Source organism: Onychostoma macrolepis, chromosome 04 (genome assembly GCF_012432095.1).
Source record: "Onychostoma macrolepis isolate SWU-2019 chromosome 04, ASM1243209v1, whole genome shotgun sequence".
Classification (NCBI taxonomy): domain Eukaryota; kingdom Metazoa; phylum Chordata; class Actinopteri; order Cypriniformes; family Cyprinidae; genus Onychostoma; species Onychostoma macrolepis.
The window spans coordinates 20,185,648-20,211,260 of record NC_081158.1 but is presented as its reverse complement, the minus strand read 5'-3'; the positions used below and the strand labels follow the sequence as shown (position 1 = coordinate 20,211,260).

Here is a 25,613-nt window from a genome sequence, read left to right as displayed (position 1 = left end):
GTTTGCCTAGAAACAATTTAAGAAATCTTTTGCTTTAATATTTTAATCTAAACGAGTAACTATTATTAAGTCATTTAAAAGTCATTAAGACAGCTTAACATAAGTTCAGCCAAGATATTTACTTAAGTACATGGATACGACAATATTGTACAACTCATTTTGACACACAGACAAACCAAAAATGAATTATTCAGACACCAGATATCGTTTTGATATATTATATATATATATATATATATATATATATATATATATATATATATATATATATATATATATAAGTGTGTGTGTGTGTGTGTGTGTGTGTGTGTGTGTGTGTGTGTGTGTGACCCTGGACCACAAAACCAGTCTTAAGTCGCTGGGGTATATTTGTAGCAATAGCCAAAAATACACTGTATGGGTCAAAATCATCGATTTTTCTTTTATGCCAAAAATCATTAGGATATTAAATAAAGATCATGTTCCATGAAGATATTTTGTAAATTTCTTACCGTAAATGTATCAAAACTTCATTTTTGATTAGTAATATGCATTGCTAAGAACTTCATTTGGACAACTTTAATGGCGATTTTCTCAATATTTAGATTTTTTTGCACCCTCAGATTCCAGATTTTCAAATAGTTGTATCTCAGACAAATATTGTCCGATCCTAACAAACCATACAGCAATGGAAATCTTATTTATTCAGCTTATAGGTTATGTTTAAATCTCATTTTTGAAATTAAATCTTAAGACTGGTTTTGTCGTCCAGGGTCACATATATATATATATATATATATATATATATATATATTTTTTTTTTTTTTTTTTTCTAGTGGGTGCAGGACACTAATATTTAATTGTTGTAAGTGAGGATGGCAAAATAAAGTAAACTGTGACATATTATACCCCAAAATTCTTCATACAGTGGACTACCAGTAAAACCGATATAAATGTGGGACCAAAAATTATTCAGACACTTTGTTTTGACCATGTTTTGCTTAAGTGTTTTTTTTTTTTTTTTTCTATAATTGCTAATGCAGCCTTTTTACACCACAGACTGAACAAAATTAAGCATTGCTTGGTAATTGTCTGACCTAAATGGGCATTATCTAATTGTGTACTTACATTTAACAGCTGACAGCTATTGAACCTAATTCATTAGGCCTACATACCTTTCTATCAAAGTAATCTGAGATGATCAAGATTCATTTTTTCTGACACAGTTCAAAACGCTGAGATCTTGTCATTTTCTAAACTACAGCAAATAAACTGTGATAATGTGAGAAAGGTGTTTGGTTTGACTGTGTAGGATACACCACCCAAAAATGAATTTAACAGCTTCCATTCATCCTGTCAGTCTGTTTGAAACCGGATACGGGCCAAAACAGCAAAGCAGCAGCTCATTGGCACCAAGAGATGCTCGCCTGCATCATTCATGTCCTGCTGATGCTGAGGCCAAGCGCGCGCCCCCGCCTCGACACGTAAACGCGCCTGCATGCTCGCGAACAGGAAGCAGCGCGTGCCTGTGAACACTGACGCGCTGGGGAACGGATCGCGTCGCGTTTAAGGATCTTTTTTCATCCCTTTCAAGGGATTTACGGTGAAATAACGGGGGCTAACGGAGCAGTCTTGATCAAACTAGGCAAGAGCCAGACCTTATCCTCTGTCTTTTGATTTTCAAGACCCTCTTTTGCGCTCGGTTCTTGGTTTTCTTTTCTAAAGAAGGGCGTGTGTGGTTTTCCGGAGAGGGAGCTGGTGCATGTTGAATACTGCGCGTGAGATTTAAACGCTTCGGATCGTCGCGAGGATGGGCTGCACGTTAAGCACGGAGGATAAGGCGGCGGTGGAGAGGAGTAAAATGATCGACAGAAACCTGAGAGACGACGGAGAGAAAGCGGCCAGAGAGGTCAAACTCCTGCTGCTCGGTAAGAAACAATTCAACATATGGCAATGAGAGGCCTAAACTGTCCCGTTTCTTTGTTATAACTGCATTACACAGTCACTAAAACTCTATTACGCTGTAGTTACCGTTAAAAAAGAGTGACAGAAAGTTTGGTTGTGCTGTAATGGTTACTCTTTTGATGTCCACCTTTTAGGCTACTCAACCCGTTAGCTTTTATAGTCTTATTATATTGCTTTATATCTTTTATAACTGTCGAGATAGTCAACGTTTTACTTTGTTCGGAATTATTATCAATTATTAATATCAGAACATTTGGACTGAAGGAATTATTGATCGTCCCAATAGGCTAAATGGCCACAAAGTAACAGAGCTGTCATAGAAAACTGTCGCAATGCACTCAAAACAAACCCATACACACATTATGCGATGCTAAAAGGAGAGCTTTAAATGGGCGGAAATGCATTTTTTGAAGGGTCACTTGGTAATGAGCTGCTGTGGTGGTGATGGTTTCAAATGTAGGAGGGGTCTGACAATGGCGACCTGTTGCTTCATTCTGCTCTTATTGTGAAATTATGAAATTTTATTGTGAAATAGATTTGATCATGATGTCTCGCGCAATTGAGCATCTGTGTGTTTCCTGGAATGTCACATGTGTTTAAGTCAGCACGCGTAAACATGTCATAGATTCAATAAACATGGTTCATGATAGATGAAGGCGAGACTTGTGTTTAAATGGGGTGTATTTGTGGGTGACTTCCGGACTGCTGTAGCAAACCCTAATCCATACCCAGAACTAACCATTCCCGTTAAATGAAACTGTCTATCCCAGCTAATCCTAAACTCTGCCCATAACTATCCAACTCTTGCCTATGAATCAACAATAAGGACTGTGAGAGAGTTTTAAGCTACTTAGCCTGCCATCTTGGGCCAGAATTTTAATAACATAAATTACATAATCAGCTAACACAAATAATTTTCCCTTTGAAAAAAAAAAAAAAAAAAGATGTGTCTGAAATATGCACCACAATACATTTACAATATTAAATGATGTATGTAAAAAATTGAAAATGCATCATTTATATGTCTGAAAAATGTTCATTAATAAATATTGGTCACACTTTATATTAGGTGGCCTTAACTACTATGTACTTACATCAAACAACAAGTACAATGCACTTCATACTGTATTGCAAAACACTATTGCTGCTATTGAGGTGGGATACGGGTAAGGTTAGGGACAGGTTTGGTGGTTTGGTTAGGTTTAATGGTGGGTTAAGGTGTAAGGGGTGGGTCAACAACAGTGTAATTATAAATGTAATTTACAGAAATTAATTACATAGGTATTTTTAAAAATATAACTGCAATGTAAAAACATGTATGTACACAATAAGTGCATTGCACCAAATTATTAATTCAAATGTAAGTACATAGTAGTTAAGGCCACCTAATATAAAATGTGACCTAAATATTTTATATATTTAAAATAAATGTAAAAGTTACAAGTTCAGATTTTGAAAATGTAGCTGTCACTGGTACAAAACAACATATACAGTAAAATGTGTTATTTGCATTTATTTTATTTTTCCAAACTACTCGCAAAAAAACCTTACTGTTTAGTATGTGTATCTGTAACTATCCAACCCTAATCCTGATCTATAACTTTCATATCTATAACACCAGCCCTAATTTATTCATAAGCTGTTTACTGTTATGAGCAATTTATTAGTTTTCTGCTATAAAATATTATTTTACTGAAAGGCCTTTTTATGAATTAGGGATAAAATAGCAGTATGGTTTATGACAGTCAGGCTAGCATAATAGGAACAATTGAATTAAATGAAACATTTATTTGATTTCATCTCTTAGTACAATACACATAATTCAGCCAATAATAGTGTGATGTATTCGAGGGCTACAAGATAATAGTTTTCCATTCCTGAGTGAGCGTGAAAAGGCAAAAAAAGATATCATACTGACGCCAGACAACAGATACATCATTTGCATTTCTCACGGTGTGTCCGTTGCATTAATCTGTAATTTTATATTCAAGCTGTACTGTCTACAGTCATCCTCACCTCAGGACACACTGCTTCCACTGAGATGTTAGCGAGATGGTATCTCAAATGCTGCCACTTGTCTCCAGGCAACACGCAGACGCGCACGGACACCATAACCTCAATGTGTTCAAATTACCCATAACAGTGGCACCAATGGAGTCTGGTGAAAGGAAGGAACCAACACACACACACACACACACACACACTCTCTCTCTCTCAGAGCATTAAATATGGAGAGCCTCTTTGGTTTGCTGAAATAACCAGCACATGGAGGGTTTGGTGACTTCATGTGTTTGTCTAAAACAGAACCGTACCAGGCACTGGGTCGTAGTGAAGCTTGTGAATATCTCACTAGGGTTCATTGACACCTGACGTGGTTTAACACTCACACGATGAAGCAATCGCTCAACATGACGAATGTTTGGTTGTAATATGCTGTAATATGAGCATTTCAATAAGCGGTTCAACTGTGATAAGATCCAATAATATTTTAAATCTAATCCATTTGAAAAAAAAGAGCCGTTTTATATTTTTCATGGCAAGATATGAGATTTTTTGACCAGCAATCTTGTAGATTTATATGAAAGTAATTCATCATACATACAGCACATTTGCACAAGATTTGCAGTGAATATTATTTTCTTTTAGTGTCAGTTCTCATATCTAAATAAGATGGTCAGTGGTGAATATATTGTTGTTACGTAGCTCTTTGGAATATTTGATTCTGATTGGTCAGTGTTTGCATTCTTTGGTGAAATATTTTAAATATTCTTTCCCACATAATAAAAAATAGCTAAAATATAGTTAAATTGGTAACACTTTAGAATAGGGACCAATTCTCACTATTAACTAGTTGCTTATTAGCATGCCTATAATTAACATATTATCTGTTTATTAGTACTTATAAAGCACATATTCTGCTTGACCATATTCTACATCCCTAATCCTACCCAATACCTAAACTGAACAACTACCTTACTAACTATTAATAAGCTGCAAATTAGTTTATTGAGGCAAAAGTCGTAGTTAATGATGTTAATAGTGAGAATTGGACCTTAAAATAAAGTGATTTTGTTAAATTATTATTAATATTTAATAATAATTTAAATGTAATGAGCAGGGTAACACATTTTCAGTTGGTTGTCACAAAATAAGCAAATAAAATGTTTTGCGCTATTGATCGGCTGACTGTATATTATAATTTCTATGTAGGTTAAATTATGTAATATTGTGATCAGTGATGATCAGTTTATTTAGACAATATTTTCTCAAAATGTACTCAAAATATTTGAAAATAAAAACACATTATACTATTTAAAAAACAAAGGTTAGTCCATTAACAGGGCTGGATGTTTACAGAAAATTTAAATTACTGTTCAGAAGCCAAGTGAGTACCACTTTTGGCGGATGATTTTGGCTGAAAATATCAAATTAGCCAAATGCTGATTTTTATTTATTTATTTTTTTTGCGGCTGACATGTATCAGGCTATCACTAATCTCCAGTGATTTTTTTTCCACTTGGTGTTTGGGTTGATTTTCAATAGATGTTGTTTTAGCAGATTTTGGCAGGAAATGGCTAGTGTTTGTGCACCATAGAGATCGGGGTGTGGTGTGTTGCGGATCATAACCTGAAGCTTGTGTGTGATAACCCAACTGATTACTGGACAGCTGGTCTCAGCAGAGGGGTGTGTGTGGTGTTTGGAGCTACGGGGGTGAAAACAAACTGACTAGGCCTAATGTATCAGCACTAATGTCTGTAAACCATGTAAACCTCAGACCATCTCTCTCTTCATCACTTACACTCACACACACACACACACACACTGCAGCGATGCATTACCATACCCTTGAAAAACACAAGGAATCAAGAAGAGCCTTTAGGGCGGAATATATCAGTCATGGAAAAGCTTTTTCAGCTTGGTAATTTTGCAAAGTTAGTGTATAGTGTTATTATCTGTTATAGAGTAGTTATATGTGTGGGTGAGTGAAAACATAGATGGCGCGTCACGGTTTGAGGGATTTTAAGAGACTTTGATGTGCATACCGTTCAAATTCCAATGATGTCAGGGAAAGTTCAGAGGTCAGTTCAATAAATTAACATCACAAAGCACGTCAACACTACAACATATGAGTGTTTTGCACTTGTGCACTATTGTAATGCTTTTTAAAGTCAGCACAGAATCAAAATCAACCCTATATGTTTACTTTATTTGTTCCATCAAACACAAAAGAAATGTTTTAAAAGAATGTCAGTGACGGACAGCCTCGGTAACCATTTAATTCTGCATTTTTTTCCAAAAAAAATGAAAGTGAATGATGACTATCTTCACTTTTCACTTTTTCTGAACTCTGAAAATAATTTCTTATTTGGCTGATGCCCATTTTGTAGGGCTAAGAATATAAACATATTCATTTGTTTGAGCATTGTGTGATGTTTGACCCCCCAAAAAAAACATGACTTTCAAATATAAAGGTTAAATAACTGTTTATTATTACAAGTTTTACTGTTAGGTGTGATTGATTGCACCTAACATGATAAATTACAGAAAACTGTTATTAATTATGTCAAAGTTTTAATTGATTTACTTCCCTTTTAGGCATTCTAAGCTACTGTAATGAAGTCTTTGTAAAGACTTTTTTTTTTCTCTTTTAAAATCCAGTTTAACTCAGAAAGCCATCACATTTTGACTTTAAGGTTAACCCAAACCCTGCGAAAGAGAATTAACAAGTTTCTAAATTAAAAAGCCGAAGAATTCCTGTGAGCGTCAGCTGTTTGATGAGTGAGTGTGTTTTGTGAGATGTGAATTCAATAGACGATGTTTTGGGAATACCAAATGAGATTGTTAATCCTCATTAGGTGTTTACGTGCTCAAATTAGTGTGCGCGTCATGATTTTATTGGGCTCCAAAAGAACAAACTGTTCATCTCGGGTCATCTAAGAAACTCTTTGTCTCAGAAATGCTTGTGTATGCGTCTACGTGGCTCTGTCTTTCTCTCTGTCGTTCCCCTGGATGGGTACATTGATAAGTCCCTCCGGGCTACAGGTCTCTGTGGTGAGACATAATTAAAATAATGTGTCCTCTCTATTGCTGTTGTCTTCCTTCTGAAGGAGTCTCTCCAGTTATAGGTGTCTGCTCATCTACGTCCCTGCCAGGTCAAATGTTTACATTGAGCTGTTACCGAAAGTAATAGAGTCGCTACAGTAGAGTGTGCTTTGGGATTTAAAGGAGAAGTGTCATTTTTTCCCCCATTTAATTATTATTATTATTTTATCCAAGTCAGCTGTTTGTAGGTTGACTTGTAAAGAATGTAAACACCATGGCTCTGTGGTGCTTTCAAAATATCGCTTTTTGTTTAAGCAGTAAACTTATTATTTAACCAATGGTGTGAGTTTGGGGCGGAGCGATCTATTTTTCAACCAATGGTAGACGAGGTGCTGGTCAGAATTTTGTTCAATTGGCCTTCCAGTGTTTTCACAAATGCTAAATTAAGAATTTCATATAAAATGTATAATTTTATGTTTACATAATGTTAAAATTATACATTTCAAATTGGTTTAAGTATTTTAAAATTGCATTAATATGCATTTTTCACATTATTGACCATCAAATGGTACATTTTCTTTACAAAAACCAATATCGATCAATAACTAAATTCAAATCAAATTCAATCAATAACAGTAATCAATAACTAAAAATATACAGTTGTTATAAATTTATTAGAAAAGCCAAGATCATACATTTATAAACATTCCATGTATGTCAAAATTTTAACTGATGCTACCAAGATTGTGACATCATTTTTGCAATTTCAATGAGACCTCATTTGTGTCGGCCAGTTAAATAATTTTGGTCACACTTTATTTTAAGGTCCAATTCTCATTATTAACAAATCATAAATTATAACATTTGCCTCAAACTCATAATTTGCTGTTTATTAATAGTTAGTAAGGTAGTTGTTGGGGTAGGATTAGGAATATAGAATGTAGTCATGCAGAATATGTGCTTTATAAGTACTAATAAACAGCTAATATGTTAATAATAGGCATGCTAATAAGTAACTAGTTAATAGTGAGAATTGTTACCTATTCTAAAGTGTTACCGTAATTTTACTTAGCTGACTAGTTTCAAAATTGACAGGCACAATCTCCAACCAAGAAAATCATCACAAAAAATCTAATTTTGCAATACATAAAGATGCATATACACAATAAAAAAAATAAAAAGATATAGCGCTGACCCAATAGGGCAAGTGACAGTTCCATCAAAAAAAAAAAAAGTCTTGTTAATTTTTGCAATTCTGTTTCATTACACAGATCATCTTTACAAAATTGCCAGTGAAAATTCTGGCTTGAAATGCTAACAGATCTCACTTGCAAAAACAAGATGTGAAAATGTATCTGCATGTAAGGTTCATTAGAAGGGCTTGAAGTGTGTAATGTAATACGGAACGTGTGTTTGCTGTAATCTAATAAGACCGGGCAGTGCGACAAAGCATTGCATTAGAGTTGTCACATGGTGTCAGTGTGTTGAGACACGCTGGAGTTGTGTTTCACAGATAGGGCAGCGATGCAAGTCTGTTATTGATTGCTAACTACAAAAATGGGAAGAGGGATCCTCGGAGGTCCAGAAAGTAGTAGTCATTATGTCAGCGGTTCCCCCTCAAAATGAATATTCTGTCATCATTTACTCACCCTCTAGTTTTTCCAAACCTGTATGAGATTCTTTCTTCTGATGCACACAAAAGAAGATATTGTGAAGAATGCTGGTAACCAAACAGTTGCTAGTAGCCATTGACTTCCATAGTATGGAAAAACAACAGCAACTGATTGGTTACCAGCATTCTTCACAATATCTTTTTTTTTGTGCTCAACAGAAGACATTTATACAGGTTTGGAAAAACATGACGGTGATTAAATATAATTTAAGGAAAGTTTGTGGATGGAATATGGCGTTTGAAGCGTGGCAAACTTGAGGCCCGCACTGCTATCAATTCGTATTCATAAAATATTTGATTAGTAGAATAATCAAAGGAAAAATACTTGTGATTTATCTCAACACTGAGTGGCTTACATAATCACATAGGACCTGAAAAGAACAGATGTACTTTAATGATGCCTGAGGTTAAATGCAGTGTATGCATAATAAAGAAAGAGGAGAAAAGATAATATTTTTCTTCATACAAAAGGTGGCAAACTAGCATAACAATGTGCGTTTTGCCGGTTTCACAGTTCTTTTGTTGTTTTTCTAAATAAAACCATGAAATCCAGTCTTAATCATTACCTGCACATATTTTTATTTGTAATAATTTACATACAGTTACACAAACTGAATCAATGCAAATGTCCAAGCATGTCTATTATTAACATATTGGCTGTTTATTAGTATTTATAAAGCAGATATTCTACATGACCATATTCTACATCCCTAATCCTACCCAATACCTAAATTTAACAACTACCTTACTAACTATTAATAAGCTGCAAATTAGGAGTTTTTTGAGGCAAAAGTTGTAGTTAATGGTTTGCTAATAGTGTGAATTGGACCTTAAAATTAATTGTGACCAAAATTAATTGTTACTTTATTTTATACATTGGCAAATCACAATTTTTTAAAATGGTAGCTGTAAAGCAAAGCATGTCAGGTGCTTCGGGGTAAGCTGTGCCAGTGGCTCAAATAAATGTGATCATGAGATTTACCTCCAAATGTAGGAAATAGATGCACTATTGTAATTTTTTTAAATGTCAGAAATAATAAATCTTAAAATGTCTTAAGTGGTCTTTGCAATTCTGCTGATTTGTCTATTATAGAATCAGACATATAATTACTATATTATAAATAAAATCAATGGTATTTGAACACAAGTAGTTTCCAAGGCAATGTAAATGTATTACATTTTTTATTTATTAAGATATATGCACTCTTGAATGGGATCTAACATTTTTTAATGCAAAATAATTTCTTATTTTGTTTCTTTAATTTTGGCGTGAAATATAACCTAAAAATTTATCTGAGACACACCAAAGAAGGAAACGGTTCCTCCAAGGCAATTCCAGCATTTGTTGACATTTGTTTATCACGCCTCAGCAGGTTTGCACACAGTGTCCCAACAACTTTTACCTAATTTGTAAGTTTACAAGGTGTTCAAGTGTGTCATGGTGGGTGTTCGCTTGTGAGGAACCGCTTGGTTCATTCAGTCCACCAAAGGAAGCAATGAATTATCAGCCAGGCAGATTAATCGGTTGATATTTGCTAATGTTGACATTTTCTCATTTTGGTACTGTAGTCATTTTTTAGTACCATGCAAGTAAATGACAAACCAAGTGAAGCTTTTCTGGTGCTTCCTCCCATTTGGAATCTTAATGTTGTCATAACGCACAGCTAAAATCTTCTACTATAAGTAAATTACAAATTTATGGAGTTTACGACTTAAAGGGGTCATCGGATGCAAAATTCACTTTTCAAGTTGTTTGAACATAAATGTGTGTTGGAAGTGTGTGTACACATCCATCCTATAATTCTAAAAATACACCCGGTGGTTTTTTTAAAATCCCTATTTTAAAATCCCCTTTCTCAAATCAGGCTGTACTGAGAGCCCTGTCAGAATGACGTAGTTCTGTACAGGCCCCTCCCATGATAGTTGATTGACAAGGCCGTTTTACCTTAGACCCGCCCTGAGTGAACTGAGAGAACTGAGTGAGCTGTCATCAGTCCGCCATTGTGTCTACTCCGGTGCAGGGGAAGACAAGAATGTCTTCGATTAAGCGATTGAGGTGCTTTGTTGTTGGATGTAATAATGAATACAGCAGTCGTCATTAACTGCCGCTGAAGACTATTAATCCGATCTGCTTAAATGCGTCTATGTTCATCATTCGTGATCCAGCCTCACCTACAGAAAAAGTGAGTATAAGGGGTTTTTTATGAATCTTTGCAAATCGCCGTTCCTAATAATGTGCTAGTTAGCCAGTTTCGTGGCTAAAGTAAACAGTACTGCTCATCATCCCACAGAAGAGAGGGGAGGGGTCAGCAGAGCTCATTAGCATTTAAAGAAACATGGACTAAAAAACGGCTTGCTGAAAACAGAGCTGTTTTTGACATGGTAAAAAAGGTGTTTTTACACTAAAATTTGAGAAATTTTAACCAAAGTATGTTATAGACTTTTAATTAAGACCCTAAAGAATCATATCAACTTCGATGACCCCTTTAAATGTACACCTTTGTTATAGTACACTTTTTTTATAGTTTCATACTAGATGGTTTTATGTCAACAAATCATTACAGTTCTACACTCTAAAAAATGCTGGGTTGTATTAAACCCAGCATTTTTTAGAGTGTAACAATTTAAACTGCATATTTACATCCAGACCTTTGACTGTACAACATGGGCCACCAGAAACAACGATCAAATAGAAGAAGTTTATCTGTCACAGTGAAATGACACACACTTTATGCGCACAATCAGCAGGAAGCCAAGAGCAAGTTACTATGACAAACAGGGATTATCATGCATTACTGGAAACGCATGCATATGAGCGATACACTGCAGAGTTGCTTTTCGCTGGCACGCGCCCATCAGGTATCTGAGCTCTCTTTGGCAGCATGTCCTCAGAAACTGGGCCGGTTGCTATGGCAGTGTGACGAGAGTTCGGACTCAAGCATGCGCGTGTGCAGATGAATGCGTTTGCGTACACAATCACATGTGTCAAATGAACAAAAGCTAAATGAGTGTAATTGTGCCAGGGCTCACAGCTCCTCCTCGGTTCATTTTCACGAATAGAAACTGGCTCGCACCTTGTTCCTCTAGCGGCATGTTCCTCTGTGTTTGTCCATTGCTTTAATAAGATGTCTCCCAGGTTGCTTTAGCCCTGGAGGGCTGTTTCCAGCACTGCTCATAACACAGTTTCTTTTTATAAAAACATACACCTCTATTTTCCGATTCAGTGGTTTAATGTTCCGCCACAGCCTGTCGGAATTCTTCCGTTACAGGTGTAATAATGTTTCAGCTTTTAAAAACAGTTGGATAGAAATTAAATGTCTGTTTTGTTTTCCATGGCAGGAGCTGATTTTACACACAGATAACCGGGAGCAAAACACACAAGGGTGTGTTCTAACCCTCTCTTTTTTTTTATCTATTAATTTATTCAAAGATACATTCAAATTGTAATTCATACATTCAGTGAATTGAATTGTTACAGTATACTAAATAAAACTATTAAAAAATAATTTTCAGTAATTGAAATAAAGCTGAACTAAAATAAAATATAAAATGTTTTCTTGGCTGAACGGACATAATTTTAAGTTGATGTATTAAAACAAACTGAAATAAAAATGAATTAAAGCTATATAGAATTATTTACAAATTATATACATTTATAAATAAAAATATTAAATATTAGACAATTAAAAGGACAAGTAGTACATAACTAGATTAAATTAAAGTGAAAACTGAAAACATGAAACAAAAGTAAAAATGTAAACACTACAGTATAAATAATTGTTTTGTGTGCGTGTATGTGTCCAAAGAAATCATATCATACTGAAGAAAAGTGTCTGATTAAAATAATGAAATTCTTAAAATAAAATAAGTGTATGCTGAACTACTCAGTAAAATTTTCTTTTTCTTTTTTTATATTTTCAATATTTTAAACCCTGTATTCAGCAATATGTAAATTAATTTAATATGGGCTACCTTTGTGTATTGTGTTGTACTAGAACAATTACTGTCCACAAAGCGATGGTCTATTATTTGATTATATTGTACTGAAATGGCCAAACTATTTTTCCACACTCTTGAGCCCTTAGAAGTTGATCGGCCACCATCCACTTACTTATGGTTTCCATTGTAACCCATAATAAGCTTATCAGATGCTGGTCTTTGATCAGGCCCTAAGCCTTTGGCAAAGAGCTGTACACACTTAAATACACATGACTGTGTGCTCTAAGCGCATATATGTGTGCATATTAATGGAATGTTCAGAATGTCCAATACAAGTAAGGCTCTTTTGAAAGCACCTTGACCATTTAAACTTAATAACATTTGCATAATACAAGCAAGAATATCAGAAAGAAATGTGGTGTGGTGAATTTCACATTTTTGTACCGAAGGACACATTTCCCATTAGCCATTGGTTGAACAAACAGATTGCCCCGTCCCAAAATGCAATTGAAGATATTTACAGAATAAAGGTTCTTTTTTGGCATCTATGGTTGCATGAAGAACCTTTGACTTCACACTAAATGTTCTTCACACACACAATGGTTCCTTTGAGAACTGTTCACTAAAAATTAGAGAAACACAAAATGGTTATTCTTTTGTGACATCAATGCAAAAACACCCTTTTGGAACCTTTATTTTTTAAGAGCTAAAGAACACAAAATCTGTTTGACAAGTGCATTTAACTCTGTAGGGCTTTTCTGTTCAGATCCAGACAGCACACACATAGCAGTGGAGTTTTCTGTGTCAGTGCTAGGGAATGATATCCCAGTAGATAAGCTGGTTGGTTAAATTGATTCTATAAGTGGAGCCATTATTGAACCAATCAATGCAGCAGTAGGAGCTGACTGAGTTTACCAGCAGTGCACATTTATAAACATACAAGGGACTGGACCAGTAGGAGTGGTCTAATGATTTTATCTACTCAGCATTTTATTTATTCACCCTTATGTCAAGCCGTATGGCCTTCTTTCTTCACAAATGGAGATGTTTAGCACAATGTTCACGCTGCACTTTTCCATTCAATGAAAGGAGACTGTTTGACTCCATAAACATTCTTTAAAAACTGCTTCATGGAAAATAGAAATAGAACTAGTCCTACAACCACCACTCTGAGAAGTTAATGAAATATTCATAGGCAATAATGAAATAATGAAAGCGTTAGAATGACTATGTACAACAATGTTCAGTGTCTTAGATCTTGTATTTTCGGGATCTTGTCTACATCGCTCTACAGGGTTTTAAAAATTCACACAGGGGCTTCTCCGAAACAAAGCACCAAACTGAAACTTTCAAAGGCTTTTGAATCTCTCTTTCTTTCATTTCCATTTTCTGTCTTGTGGGGCTTATACATTAACTCAGACATTGTTGTAGTTGAAATTCATTATGTCTAGACACTTGCGCTACTTGTATTGTTTGTAGACAGATAAGCTAACTCTTGCGCAACTGCTCTTTGACAGGTGCTGGGGAGTCTGGGAAGAGTACGATAGTCAAACAAATGAAGTAAGTGACTTGTTTTCATTTTCTACTCTAATTACGCTTAAGTTTTATGCTGAATATCATTTATTGGTTACTCATATCTCTTTATATAGAATCATCCATGAGGCAGGCTACTCGGAGGAGGAGTGCAAACAGTACAAAGCTGTTGTCTACAGCAACACTATTCAGTCTATCATCGCCATCATTCGTGCCATGGGGCGACTCAAGATCGATTTCGGAGACGCAGCACGAGCGGTGAGTCACAGGATTGGTGGCCTGGTGCGCTTCATGTTGCCTACAGCCCACTTATGTAGATTCACAGACACTATAAGAATGTGAATGAACGGGAGAAACTGTAACGGTCCATATGGTGGCTGGAAGTTCAATAAAATGAATTGTCTTTGATAGTGAAAGTTTAGTCCGGAAATTGCAATTAATGGAAAATTCTATTCAAATTTGCTATGACTGAAATGCACTTGAGAAGTAAATAAAGATGCAAATTTAACTTATGCGCAAAACTGGAATATCGCATAAAACATTTGCGAATAAAGCACCATTTCCATCCAACGAGTCAAAGAGAACAAAATCGTCACTTCCTGATCACTAAGAAAAGTTGAAGAAGCTACTGAATATTATAATTTTTATTTATGATAAATTACTTGCGCCTCAGAGCGAGCAAACGAAACACAATAAATGCTGTCATCGCTTTTGGAGGTGGATGCCTGATGTTTGGGAACGCAGTCGTGCAAGACAATTATACAGAAATACTTTGATGACAGACTTTGCTCAGGCATTTCAGAACAACCAAAACAACATATAGATGCTGTGCAACGAGATCGGTCTGCTGGTTAGTCAAGTTATCCCGTCTCATCGTGCAAAGTCACATGACTTTTTTGATGCGCATGGTGGAATTTATTCGGTAAAAGTGTTTCCATCGCAGTTTATGCACATTTTTTCTTGTCGGATAAAAAGTTTATCCTACTCAATTGTGCACATTTTTAGAATTTATGCGCATCTTGGCATTTCCATCAAGCATTTTTTTATGCGATATTCCAAAAATAGGTAGATGGAAACATAGCTAATGACAATTGAATGGATGGAAGAACTGAAGTCTGCTGTTCTCTTTTTGTGTCTCAGGATGACGCGAGGCAGTTGTTTGTGTTGGCGGGCAGTGCTGAGGAGGGTTTCATGACAGCCGAGCTGGCTGGAGTGATAAAGCGTTTGTGGAAGGACGGAGGAGTGCAGGCCTGTTTCAGTCGATCCAGAGAGTACCAGCTCAATGATTCTGCAGCATAGTGGGTATCTTTGTCTTCCTCTACCCATTATGCTTTCCTGTCTCTCGCATATGTCCTCTGCTTCACCTTACACCACATCCTAACCAAGTGTAAAGCGATAAAGTACTAAGCGATAAATCACCCCACAGGAAAAAGAACAATCACAACTGAGATCTCTTTAATATTTCAATTGGACAGAAAACAGAAACTTCAGCATCTATGATAATGACCCTAGTAATCTGTGTCTCTTCTAGAGTTTCAGAATGTATCACACACCAACACACCTAAACCTGCAATCAGAAGTTGGATATCTCAATACGATCTCAAGTTTTCTAAACACATTCTTTCAATACCAAATTCGTAACCCAATCACTATCCAAATATATATTAGATTATATGCATTATTTAACTCTTACAATATGTTGACAGTTGTCTCATTTGTATCAGTTTTTACGTCTTCTAACAGATTTAAGGTGGATATTCTGACACAAAGTTGGCACTTAAATGAAACATAATTGAAAAACCTTCTAGTTGGAGATTTCCTCTGTGATTTTTTTTTGTGTCCAAGGTGACATAAAAGACAGACATCATATTTTATCAGTTGTTTGGTTTCTATAGTATGCAACAATCAGGTTCTAGAAGTAAAAATCCCATTCGTTTTCTCCACAGGGGAATTTATTTATTTTATGTTTAACTTGTAAACCACAGTGAGACCTGTTGTGATTTCTAAGGTTGTCAGTCGATGGTATATGCACTGTTTGCATATACTAGTCTGCATTATTTAAACTTTGTTTTTGTGTAATCATGTTTAATAGTGGAATTCCTGGTGAAAAACTGTACTACCCATGATTCTGCAAAGAAATCTCAGAATCGCAACAAACAATACTTTTTTTTTTTTTTTTTTACATTTCTAAAGTCATTAAATTGAAATGTACTCATTGATAGTCATTAAATTTACTTTTTGAAAATAAAAATTATTCAAAACAATATGAAACCAAAATGAATACATATAATTTGCAACATACACTATTTTTAAGATAATGCTTATTTTGTAAACAAATATAAGTGTACAAATTATATAAAGTTGTGTAAAGTGTTTATATAAAATCAGTTATGGTTTTATATTTTGGTTTAATTCAGTTACATCTTTAACAATGGGACTGTAGCTCTTTCCTTCACTGAAGTTGTTAAGTACACAGTCTTGTGCCTTTTGTCTTATTTGTTTGTAATATTGTGATTCACCTCATAGCTGGTTGGTTTGGTTCATAGCCTATAATTCTTTAACAAATACTTTTTAAATCCCAATGGAAAAAAAACAACAACTTCTAGAACCAAGACAGCTTAAAAGCGGTCAAGCAATGTTACAGTCTATTTTAATAGCTCCACCCACATTGGAATCTCATTGGTACAAAATTAACATAGCTACCTATTATACATCAAATATGTAACTTATCATGACTTGAAGTCCTCATTAGCAGTGTTTTTTTATCACGTCACACAGTATTTTGCTCTCTGCGAAGCTGTTTCACATTTCACCTAGTTGGGATGGAGATGAATAACCTCATAACTTTTTGTTTTTGTCCTCCACAGCAATTCTTTATTTATCTTTCTTTATCTGTCAACCTCACATACCATCCTCCCTTCCTATCTCTCTCAGCCCGTTCACCTTTTTGGGTGCTCAACCGTTCATTCCCCCTTCTGTTTTCTAGTTCCCTCCCCTTCTGTTTTTCTCGTTCATTGAACATCAGCCACTGCCAAACCAGCAAGTTCAAACAGCTTTATCCAGTACACTGAAATCTCCTGTCTTACCGTATCCAGACTCTCACTGTTTGAGCCTTGAATGAGCTTGTCAATATTTGCCCCGCTGTAGCTGCCTGCTTACAAGAACATGCCGTTACCCTCGACTCGGAAAACCCGCCTGTCCGACACTAGCCACGTTTACGATGTTGATTTCATGTGAGAAAAATACACAGAAGAATGTGTGTCACATGCTATATTTGAAGCATGCAAATATGTGTGGGTGCGTGTTAAAGTTTCATGTTGCATAAACCGTTGTAAAAGATAAAGGAGTTAAAGATAGCAATTACAGATATAAATTATGTAGTGTACTCAAACATTCCTGTTTCTCAATCAAATAGTAATGCCATTGCTTTTCTCGTACAACTGTGTGTGTGTGTGTGTGTGTGTGTGTGTGTTTAACCATCTACTTGCACTGTGGCTAAGCATGAATGTCCCCCTCCCCACTGCCCTGCACTCACGTCGCACTTTAACAGGCCTGAGCACGCTTATGTCATTATGATGCAAGTGCAAAAAAACAGAAAGAAAAGCATTCTCGTTCAGCACAATGGAGTCTGTCGTAATGGTACCTTTGTGGCTTATTATTTTGAGTGGTTTGGGGTGCTGTGATGCGTGGTCCTCTCACATGCATAATATGTTAATTAATCTCTCACTTATGTCGTGCAGAAAGACTTTCAAGATTTGTGGTTAGTGCTCACACTATATATGTTCTGAGTTCAACCCGACCAGTATGGTATGGAGCGATCACAGTAGTCAAACAAACATGCTTCATATTGCCTAGTGTGAGTACACTGAATAGAACTTCATAAGCATTTGATTTGAAAAGCTCCATATTGTTTTGTGGGACAAATACTTATAAGTAGAACCCATTTTTTATTATTTAATTTTTCCATTCATTCATGTTCTAAACACTTGTCCTACGCAGGGTGGCAGGAAGGCTCAAGCCTATACAGAATCTCAGGCATCTATAGGCAAGTTATTTTATTAGGAGGTTCTTTTTAATCATTTAAATACAATAACTAGGCTAAATGATCAACAGATTATGTAAAATAATATGGATTATGAATATTTATTATTATTATTATCATGTAGCTAGTAAGGTAGTTGTTTAGGATTAGGCATGTAGAATATGATCAAGCAGAATGTGTGTTTAAGTACTAATAAACAGCCAATATGTTAATTATAAGCATGCTAGTTAATAGTGAGAATTGGTCTCTATACTAAAGTGTTACCATTATAATTAGCAGTAGTATTGGAATAATTCTGATAAACAAAAAAAATTGATTATGAATATAGATTTTTTTTATTAATTATGTCTAACTTGATTAATCAAAGGCAAAAGCATATCATGAAAGTAATATTTAATAATTGGGTAACACTTTAGTATAGCGACCAATTCTCGCTATTAACTAGTTGCTTATTAGCATGCCTATTATTAACATATTGGCAGTTTATTAGTACTTATAAAGCACATCCCTAATCCTACCCAATACCTAAACTTAACAACTACCTTACTAACTATTAATAAACAGCAAATTCAGAGTTTATTGAGGCAAAAGTCGTAGTTAATGGTCTGTTAATAGCAAGGATTGGACATTAAAACAAAGTGTGAAATTTTAAAAAGATTTAAATTTTCATTATCAATAAATCTATGGTATTATCTGTACTTTCCAGTATTGAAAATATCTATCTCTGCTGTTCTGTTCTCTCTACGTGAGGGGGTTCCAGGATTGCCTTCTTTTTTACAAATACATTTGAATGTTTTATAATTCATCTAAAATGAAGTGCCTTATAAGGTTTCCTTTTAGAAAGGTGTTTGCATCAGAAACATAACTGTGGGTATAAGTGGGTAGCTTGCTAGGTTGTGGAACAGAGCTTCTATGTAAATTTGTGTGTGTGTGTGGTAGATGTCTCATTTGTATATTTGTGAGTGCGTAATGGGGTTTTGCTTTTGTTTACGCCGTTACTAAGCATTACCAAATTGCGAGCTAAACTGTGGCCTCTGTCACACCATTTTAGTCAGGACCGTGAACATCATATGAAGTGGGCAGTTGGCAGACGTTACGACACATTGTTTGTTTTTCAGGAAACGGCCCTGCTGACTGTTGTGCAATTGTTTGAGCGGCCTTGTGTGTGTGTGTGTGTGTGTATGTGTATAAAATCATCTACCCGTGTCGTGAGAAACCCTGGTGGGACTTTTGGGCCAAGAGATTTACTTAAACCACAAACTTCATTTCATTTGAACTAACCCCTTCCTTCCCGTTATATCTCCACAGCTACCTGAATGATTTGGACAGAATATCACAGGCCACCTATATACCCACTCAACAGGATGTGCTGAGGACCCGAGTCAAAACCACAGGCATTGTCGAGACACACTTCACTTTCAAAGACCTCCACTTCAAGTGAGCACTTCAGGTTGCTTTATTCCAAAACTGCCAAAAATATATTCTTGCTAATCTTATTTCAACCCAAAGTTGAAACAAAATTTGTATTTGTATTTCAACAAAAATCAAGCCTATTTCATTAAGACACTTTTTGTTCGCCAATTCTCAATAGCTTACAATAATGCAATAAAATCTCGTTATTATTAAAGTGGGAAAATATTACTATTAAATATATACTACACAATATTTTATATACTTACAAATATTTAAATTGAGATTTGCATTTGTAGAATGTAATTGTACAATAATGCATTATGGCAGTATTTGTTGTACTGAATTTATGCTGATTGTAATAAAAAATGATTTAAAAAATATTACAGTGATGGAAAATTGAGGAAAAATATGTTTAATGCTCACTGAAAGTATAATACAAAAATCTTAAAGGAATAGTTCACCCAAAAATGAAAATCTTGTCATTATTTATGTCGTTCCAAACCTGTTTCTTTCTTATGTTGAATTCACTCTCTTATGTTATTATGGTAATCAAACAGTTGATGGTCTCCATTGACTTCCATAGTATTTCTTTCCCTAACATGGAAGTCAATGGGGAACAACAACAGTTTGGTTCTACACAATTCTTCAAAATATCTTCTTGTGTGTTCAACATAGAAAAGAAACTCATACAGGTTTGGAACGATATGGGGGTGAGTATTATTTTTTCTTTATATATATATATGGGGTAAATATAACCCCACAATTAAGTATGCATAGTATACATAATATGATATGCATTTGCATATCCACAGATTGAACAATTAAGAAGTACTTCATGATATTTTGTTTAGTTTCAAGTTTTGTTGTCAAATCTTGGTAGACTGTGCAAATACTGTGCGACTGCAATCGTGTGCAAGAGTGATAGAAAAGAGAAGCACAGAGAGACAAATAGAGAAGTGTCACTCTCGAACTGGTTTGCATTGTGATTCAGACAGGAAGAGGAAGTACATATCGTCAGTTTCTTTGCCCATTTTTAGCTATAGAACTCTCACCACTGTCCAACTCAATATGCTCTGTATTTGTATGCTTATTAGAGCATCACAGCAGTAGCTTTGCAACATGCTAACACCAAACTCTATTAAAAGCAACTGTGAGTTGAGTCTACACTATTTTTAGGGGGGCACACAGAATTGCAGTCTTTGTAGTGAGCACCACATCAATCATTTCTGTGGTTTCATTTCAGCTAGTATGCCCCCTTAATAATTTAGTAAGGCAGCTGAGCTCACTAGTTTCGAAACTTGATAACCATTTTAAAATGTCATGTATTTCAGGATGTTCGATGTTGGGGGTCAAAGGTCGGAGAGGAAAAAATGGATCCACTGTTTTGAAGGTGTAACTGCCATCATCTTCTGCGTGGCACTGAGCGATTATGACCTGGTGCTGGCCGAGGATGAAGAGATGGTACGAAAATACTTCCTGTTATTTAAAAAAATAAATACATAATTACAGAATTACAGTGTATATAGAAAATGTGAATCTGTATTGGATGAATGGGGGGTAAACTAAGCCTGACATTTCCTGCATTTATCATATAATCCATGTCAACGTCACATTGATTCAGTTTGAGTCCTACTTTATTAAGGGTTCGCAAACATGTATTGATTGATTTAATGGTAAATGGCAGAGGGCTAAAGCACATCTCCACCCCCAGTCTATATTCCATAAATCAAGCTTTTGAGCTGTGTTGAAAGGCAACTCGGCATGCAGTCATTAAATGATCGCAGAGTAGACCGTGTATGTTATTGTGTAATATAATATGGTGTTTAAAGATGCTTCTAAGCCAAGATGCTCTACTTTCTAGTTCACTTAGTCCTTATTTCTTATGTTCCATCAACCCATTTCTTTTTCTGTAGAACCGAATGCATGAGAGCATGAAGCTGTTTGACAGCATCTGCAACAACAAGTGGTTCACGGACACATCTATCATCCTGTTCCTCAATAAGAAAGATCTGTTTGAGGAGAAAATCAAGAGGAGCCCACTCACCATCTGCTACCCAGAATACGCAGGTCAGACCCCGATACTGGATTTCACACACACACACACACACACACACACACAAAATATATATAAATATATTGTTAGAATCCCAACCCTAAGTGTTGTTTTGTTGTTTTAGTATAAATTATATACTAATATATTTTTTGTTAATATTTAGAATTAGATTTTTTGTAGTATTCTATTTAAATTTTAGTAATGCTGTTGTTTTATCTTTTTTTTTTTTTTTTCATTTGTCGTTTTAACATGTCTATATTTTTAAATTAAGTTCTAATTGTAATCTTAGTTAAATTAGTAATTCAACTAACTAATTAACTTCAAACTAAAGTACTTTTTTTAAAATGGTTTTGGTTAGATTCAGTTAACAATAATAACCCTGGATAAAATGTTACATAAAATGTGGACAAAGCTCTAAATTATTATTCAATACACACACACACACACACTTGTTTCGCTATCCTTGTGGGGACATTCATAGGCGTAATGGTTTTTATACTGTACTTACTGTATGTGCTATTGCCCTACACCAACCCTACACCTAAACCTACCCCTTACAGGAGACTTTCTCCATTTTTAGATTTTCAAAAAACTTAATTCTGTGTGATTTATTAGCTTGTTTACCTGTGGGGACCTCAATTTAGGTCCCCACCGTGACACGAGTCCCCATGAGTCTGTGTGTATTCAGGTTTAAGTCCCCACCTGAATAGAAAAACAAGTACACACATACGGGCCATTGTACAGAATTGGTGCAAACTGCTGTGCCACAACCAAAAAACACTGGTTAAAAAGCATTTAAGTATTCAAATCTTAGATGTTTATTAAGATCCTTCTATTATCTGTTGAAACCCACAATGATATTTAAAATATTAGTAAGCTTGATATATATAAAATCATCATTTATTGGGTACTTTCAATTGGGAGGTAGCTGTCCCGAACCCGAACTCCTAAATTTCAACTTATGAAAATTACATTGAAATAATTTTTTCCCACTTTTGTATTTTCTTTTGTATTTTATATATACAAAAAAATACAAAATATATATAGTGTTAAGGGGTCAATGGCCAGAGCAAAAATCCCAACTTTTATCGTTATGATTGGAAAACAATTTCTGTGTTCCTTTATACATTGCATTGTTTCCGGTTATTTTATGTCACAAGAACAAGTGACATCACTTCCTCATATTGAAAATATTTCCTGTCCATCTCACAGGGTCAAATACATATGAAGAGGCCGCTGCCTACATTCAGTGTCAGTTTGAAGATCTGAATAAGCGGAAAGATACCAAGGAGATATACACTCACTTCACCTGCGCCACCGACACCAAGAACGTGCAATTTGTCTTTGACGCAGTGACCGATGTCATCATCAAGAACAACCTGAAGGACTGCGGACTCTTCTAGAAGCTGGCCTGTATCTGGTGAGAATCAGCTTCCTAAATGACATGTGTGCCATGGTGGCATGCTGGCATGCTGGCCACACAGTGCATGTTTATATGCTAAATAATCTATGTTCATATTGTGGATGAAGTCACACACTTGCCCTGGAGCCATCATGGAATAAACATTACAGAACAAATGTGTGTTTAAAGGTCAGGTGTGCAGCTGATTCATTGTTCTAGTAAAGAATTAACATTTTTTGGTGAACTGATACTTCATGGCATGAGTTTAGGGCCGGACTACCTCCTAAGGGGGCAACAGCTTTTGAAAATATATACTTTTATCTAGCAAAGATGAATTCAGACGATAAAAAGGGCCTATGAATACATCTATAATGTTTCAAAAGATGTCTATTTCTAATTAATGCTGTTCTTTTGAACGTTCTATTCATCAAAGAATCCTGAGGGGAATATGTATCATGATAGTAAAAAAAAAAAAAATACAACAAGAAACAAACAAAAAAAAGTTTTCAACATTGACAATAATAATAAAAAATGTTTCTTGAGAGCCAAATCAGCATATTAGAATTTCTGTAGGATCATGTGACTGTGGAGAAATGGCTGCTGAAAATTTCTGCTTTGATAGAATTAATTACATTTTTAAAATATGTAAGATATTTACAGTTATTTCACAGTATTACTGTTTTTAGTGGGGAGTTTTAATTCTGAAAAAAAAAAAAAATCTTAAATCTTACCAATGAAAAAGTTTTGAATGGTAATGTATCTATAATCATAACATTATACTAATTCATTTAACTGAGTCAAAAACAGTGACTAACAGCAGCATTTAACTAAATATTTTGCTATAGAAAAAGATAAATTAATATGCCTGCCATGAATAATTATCACTGGTTCATGTCTGAACAAACCAATTCACACGAATCAGACTACTCAGCTTCTTTCTAGGAAAGCATGTTTGGTTATTTCCTCAGTTGGCTTGGCTGTAAAGTTCTGCATGCAATAAAAATGATAAAAGGTTTCAAATAATGTGTTTTGTCATCCATCATCCTTACTTGTTGAAAATATGAATATTTTTGCTTTTGTTTATTGCAAAAATTGGTGTAAAAAATTCCACACTTCACTTTTAAATCATGTTAAATACTGAATTGTAATGGGTGTGAACTAAAATAAAATTTGCAATAAGTAGTTTAATGCCTTGTTTATTTGTTTAAGTCATATCTAAGTAACTTTTTTTTTTCTTCCCCTTTTTAGGTGAAATTGAAGCCAGTTTTGATGTGCATTTTGTTGGAGAAACATTGCAAGACCAAGTATGGAGAAAATTGGTCTTGGACCAGTGCTGTACATTACGCCACTTTTGTCAGCTTTATTTATGGTTTTTGTCTCTGGAAATTTTAAAACGTAGCATTTAAAAATGAATTGTGTTGAATGTTCGTATAGTCGTTGCCGTTGCAGCCATGTTGTTTATTTTTCACCCTGACAAAAGTTTGTTTCTTTTAAACAAGGGATTTATTTTTATTTTGCTTTCTTGCATCAGAGGAGTTCCCTTTTACTTGTAAAATGTTACACTTTTTTTTTTGCCTTTGCGGTTGTTGCTATGGGGAGAGAGGAAGATTGTGCTTCTCAATCCGGTTTGTTGGTTCTCGTGCCTTTGCATGCGTTTCTGCAGTCTTTGTCCATTTGCTTGGGTTTGCCTGCTGAATATCTCTCCAACGTCAAAAAATTTCATACTGGATGTTACTAATCTGAGAGCACAAATCCTCATATGCATCAAATGTGAGTGTGTGTGAGAGAGAGTGTGCGTGTATCTGTTTGCGTGTGTATGTACATATATATATATATATATATACATATATATAAAATACACCGATGTAGTGAAAGCTAATGGTTAATACAGTGAGCGGTGGTCCAAACCTTCTGGGTCTCCATGGCAACAAGAGTAGACCAAACAGCCACTTCAGATGGAGATGAGTCCTGTTCAGCTGTCAGGCGCTGAGATGCTCCGCACGCAGGACTTGGAATCTGTCTCTCAAGCACCTGTCATCAAACACTGGCCGCCATTTTAACGGCTTACTGCTCGGAGAATTACATGTCACCGAGGAACATCATTGAGAGACGAAGGGACTGACAAGGGGTTTGGGATTTCACAAAAGAAAAAAACAAAACAATATGATAATGTCTGCAAACAGACGTTTGAAGCAAGCGATACTGTTGAATGATTTTGAAGAAAACTGCCACCTCTGTCTGTGTGTTCTCCATATTGGGGGAACATTTGTACACTCATTTCCCTTATTTTGCTAATAAAAGGCATTTACTTCCTGAGTTGTATTTTTGTAGTCCGCTCATCCCTGTCTTCTCACTGACTTGATAAAGAAATTCTAAACTAGCTGCACATGTATGATATGTGGAGAAAGCAATCCCAAAATGTATTGGCCGACACAATATAAATACATTTCATTCTGTACCAAAATTTATTGTTAATAGTAATAGTTTAGTGTATTTTAAAATAATTATTTTACCTAATGTTTTTTTGGGTTATACAATACATTTTATGCAAATTAGAATAACAAACTAATAG

The 25,613-nt window shown here is 35.2% G+C and overlaps 1 protein-coding gene across 1 annotated transcript; it reads left to right on the top strand.

Moving 5' to 3' along the window:
• The first annotated feature begins 1,467 nt into the window (after window positions 1-1,467).
• On the top strand, window positions 1,468-25,353 carry gnai1 (guanine nucleotide binding protein (G protein), alpha inhibiting activity polypeptide 1). Its single transcript, XM_058772999.1, has 9 exons — window positions 1,468-1,907; window positions 14,116-14,158; window positions 14,248-14,389; window positions 15,272-15,429; window positions 19,482-19,610; window positions 20,918-21,047; window positions 21,500-21,653; window positions 22,852-23,059; window positions 24,290-25,353. Exons 1-8 carry the CDS (start codon window positions 1,790-1,792, stop codon window positions 23,040-23,042), a joined length of 1,065 nt encoding a protein of 354 aa, XP_058628982.1. The 5' UTR covers window positions 1,468-1,789; the 3' UTR covers window positions 23,043-23,059; window positions 24,290-25,353.
• Window positions 25,354-25,613: the final 260 nt, after the last annotated feature.

Coding starts and splice junctions, on each gene's coding strand:
- gnai1 (XM_058772999.1), top strand. CDS start 1,790: ATGGGCTGCACGTTAAGCACGGAGGATAAGGCGGCGGTGGAGAGGAGT. Junction 14,390..15,271: donor TCGGAGACGCAGCACGAGCG/GTGAGTCACAGG, acceptor TTTGTGTCTCAG/GATGACGCGAGGCAGTTGTT. Junction 21,654..22,851: donor CTGCTACCCAGAATACGCAG/GTCAGACCCCGA, acceptor TCCATCTCACAG/GGTCAAATACATATGAAGAG.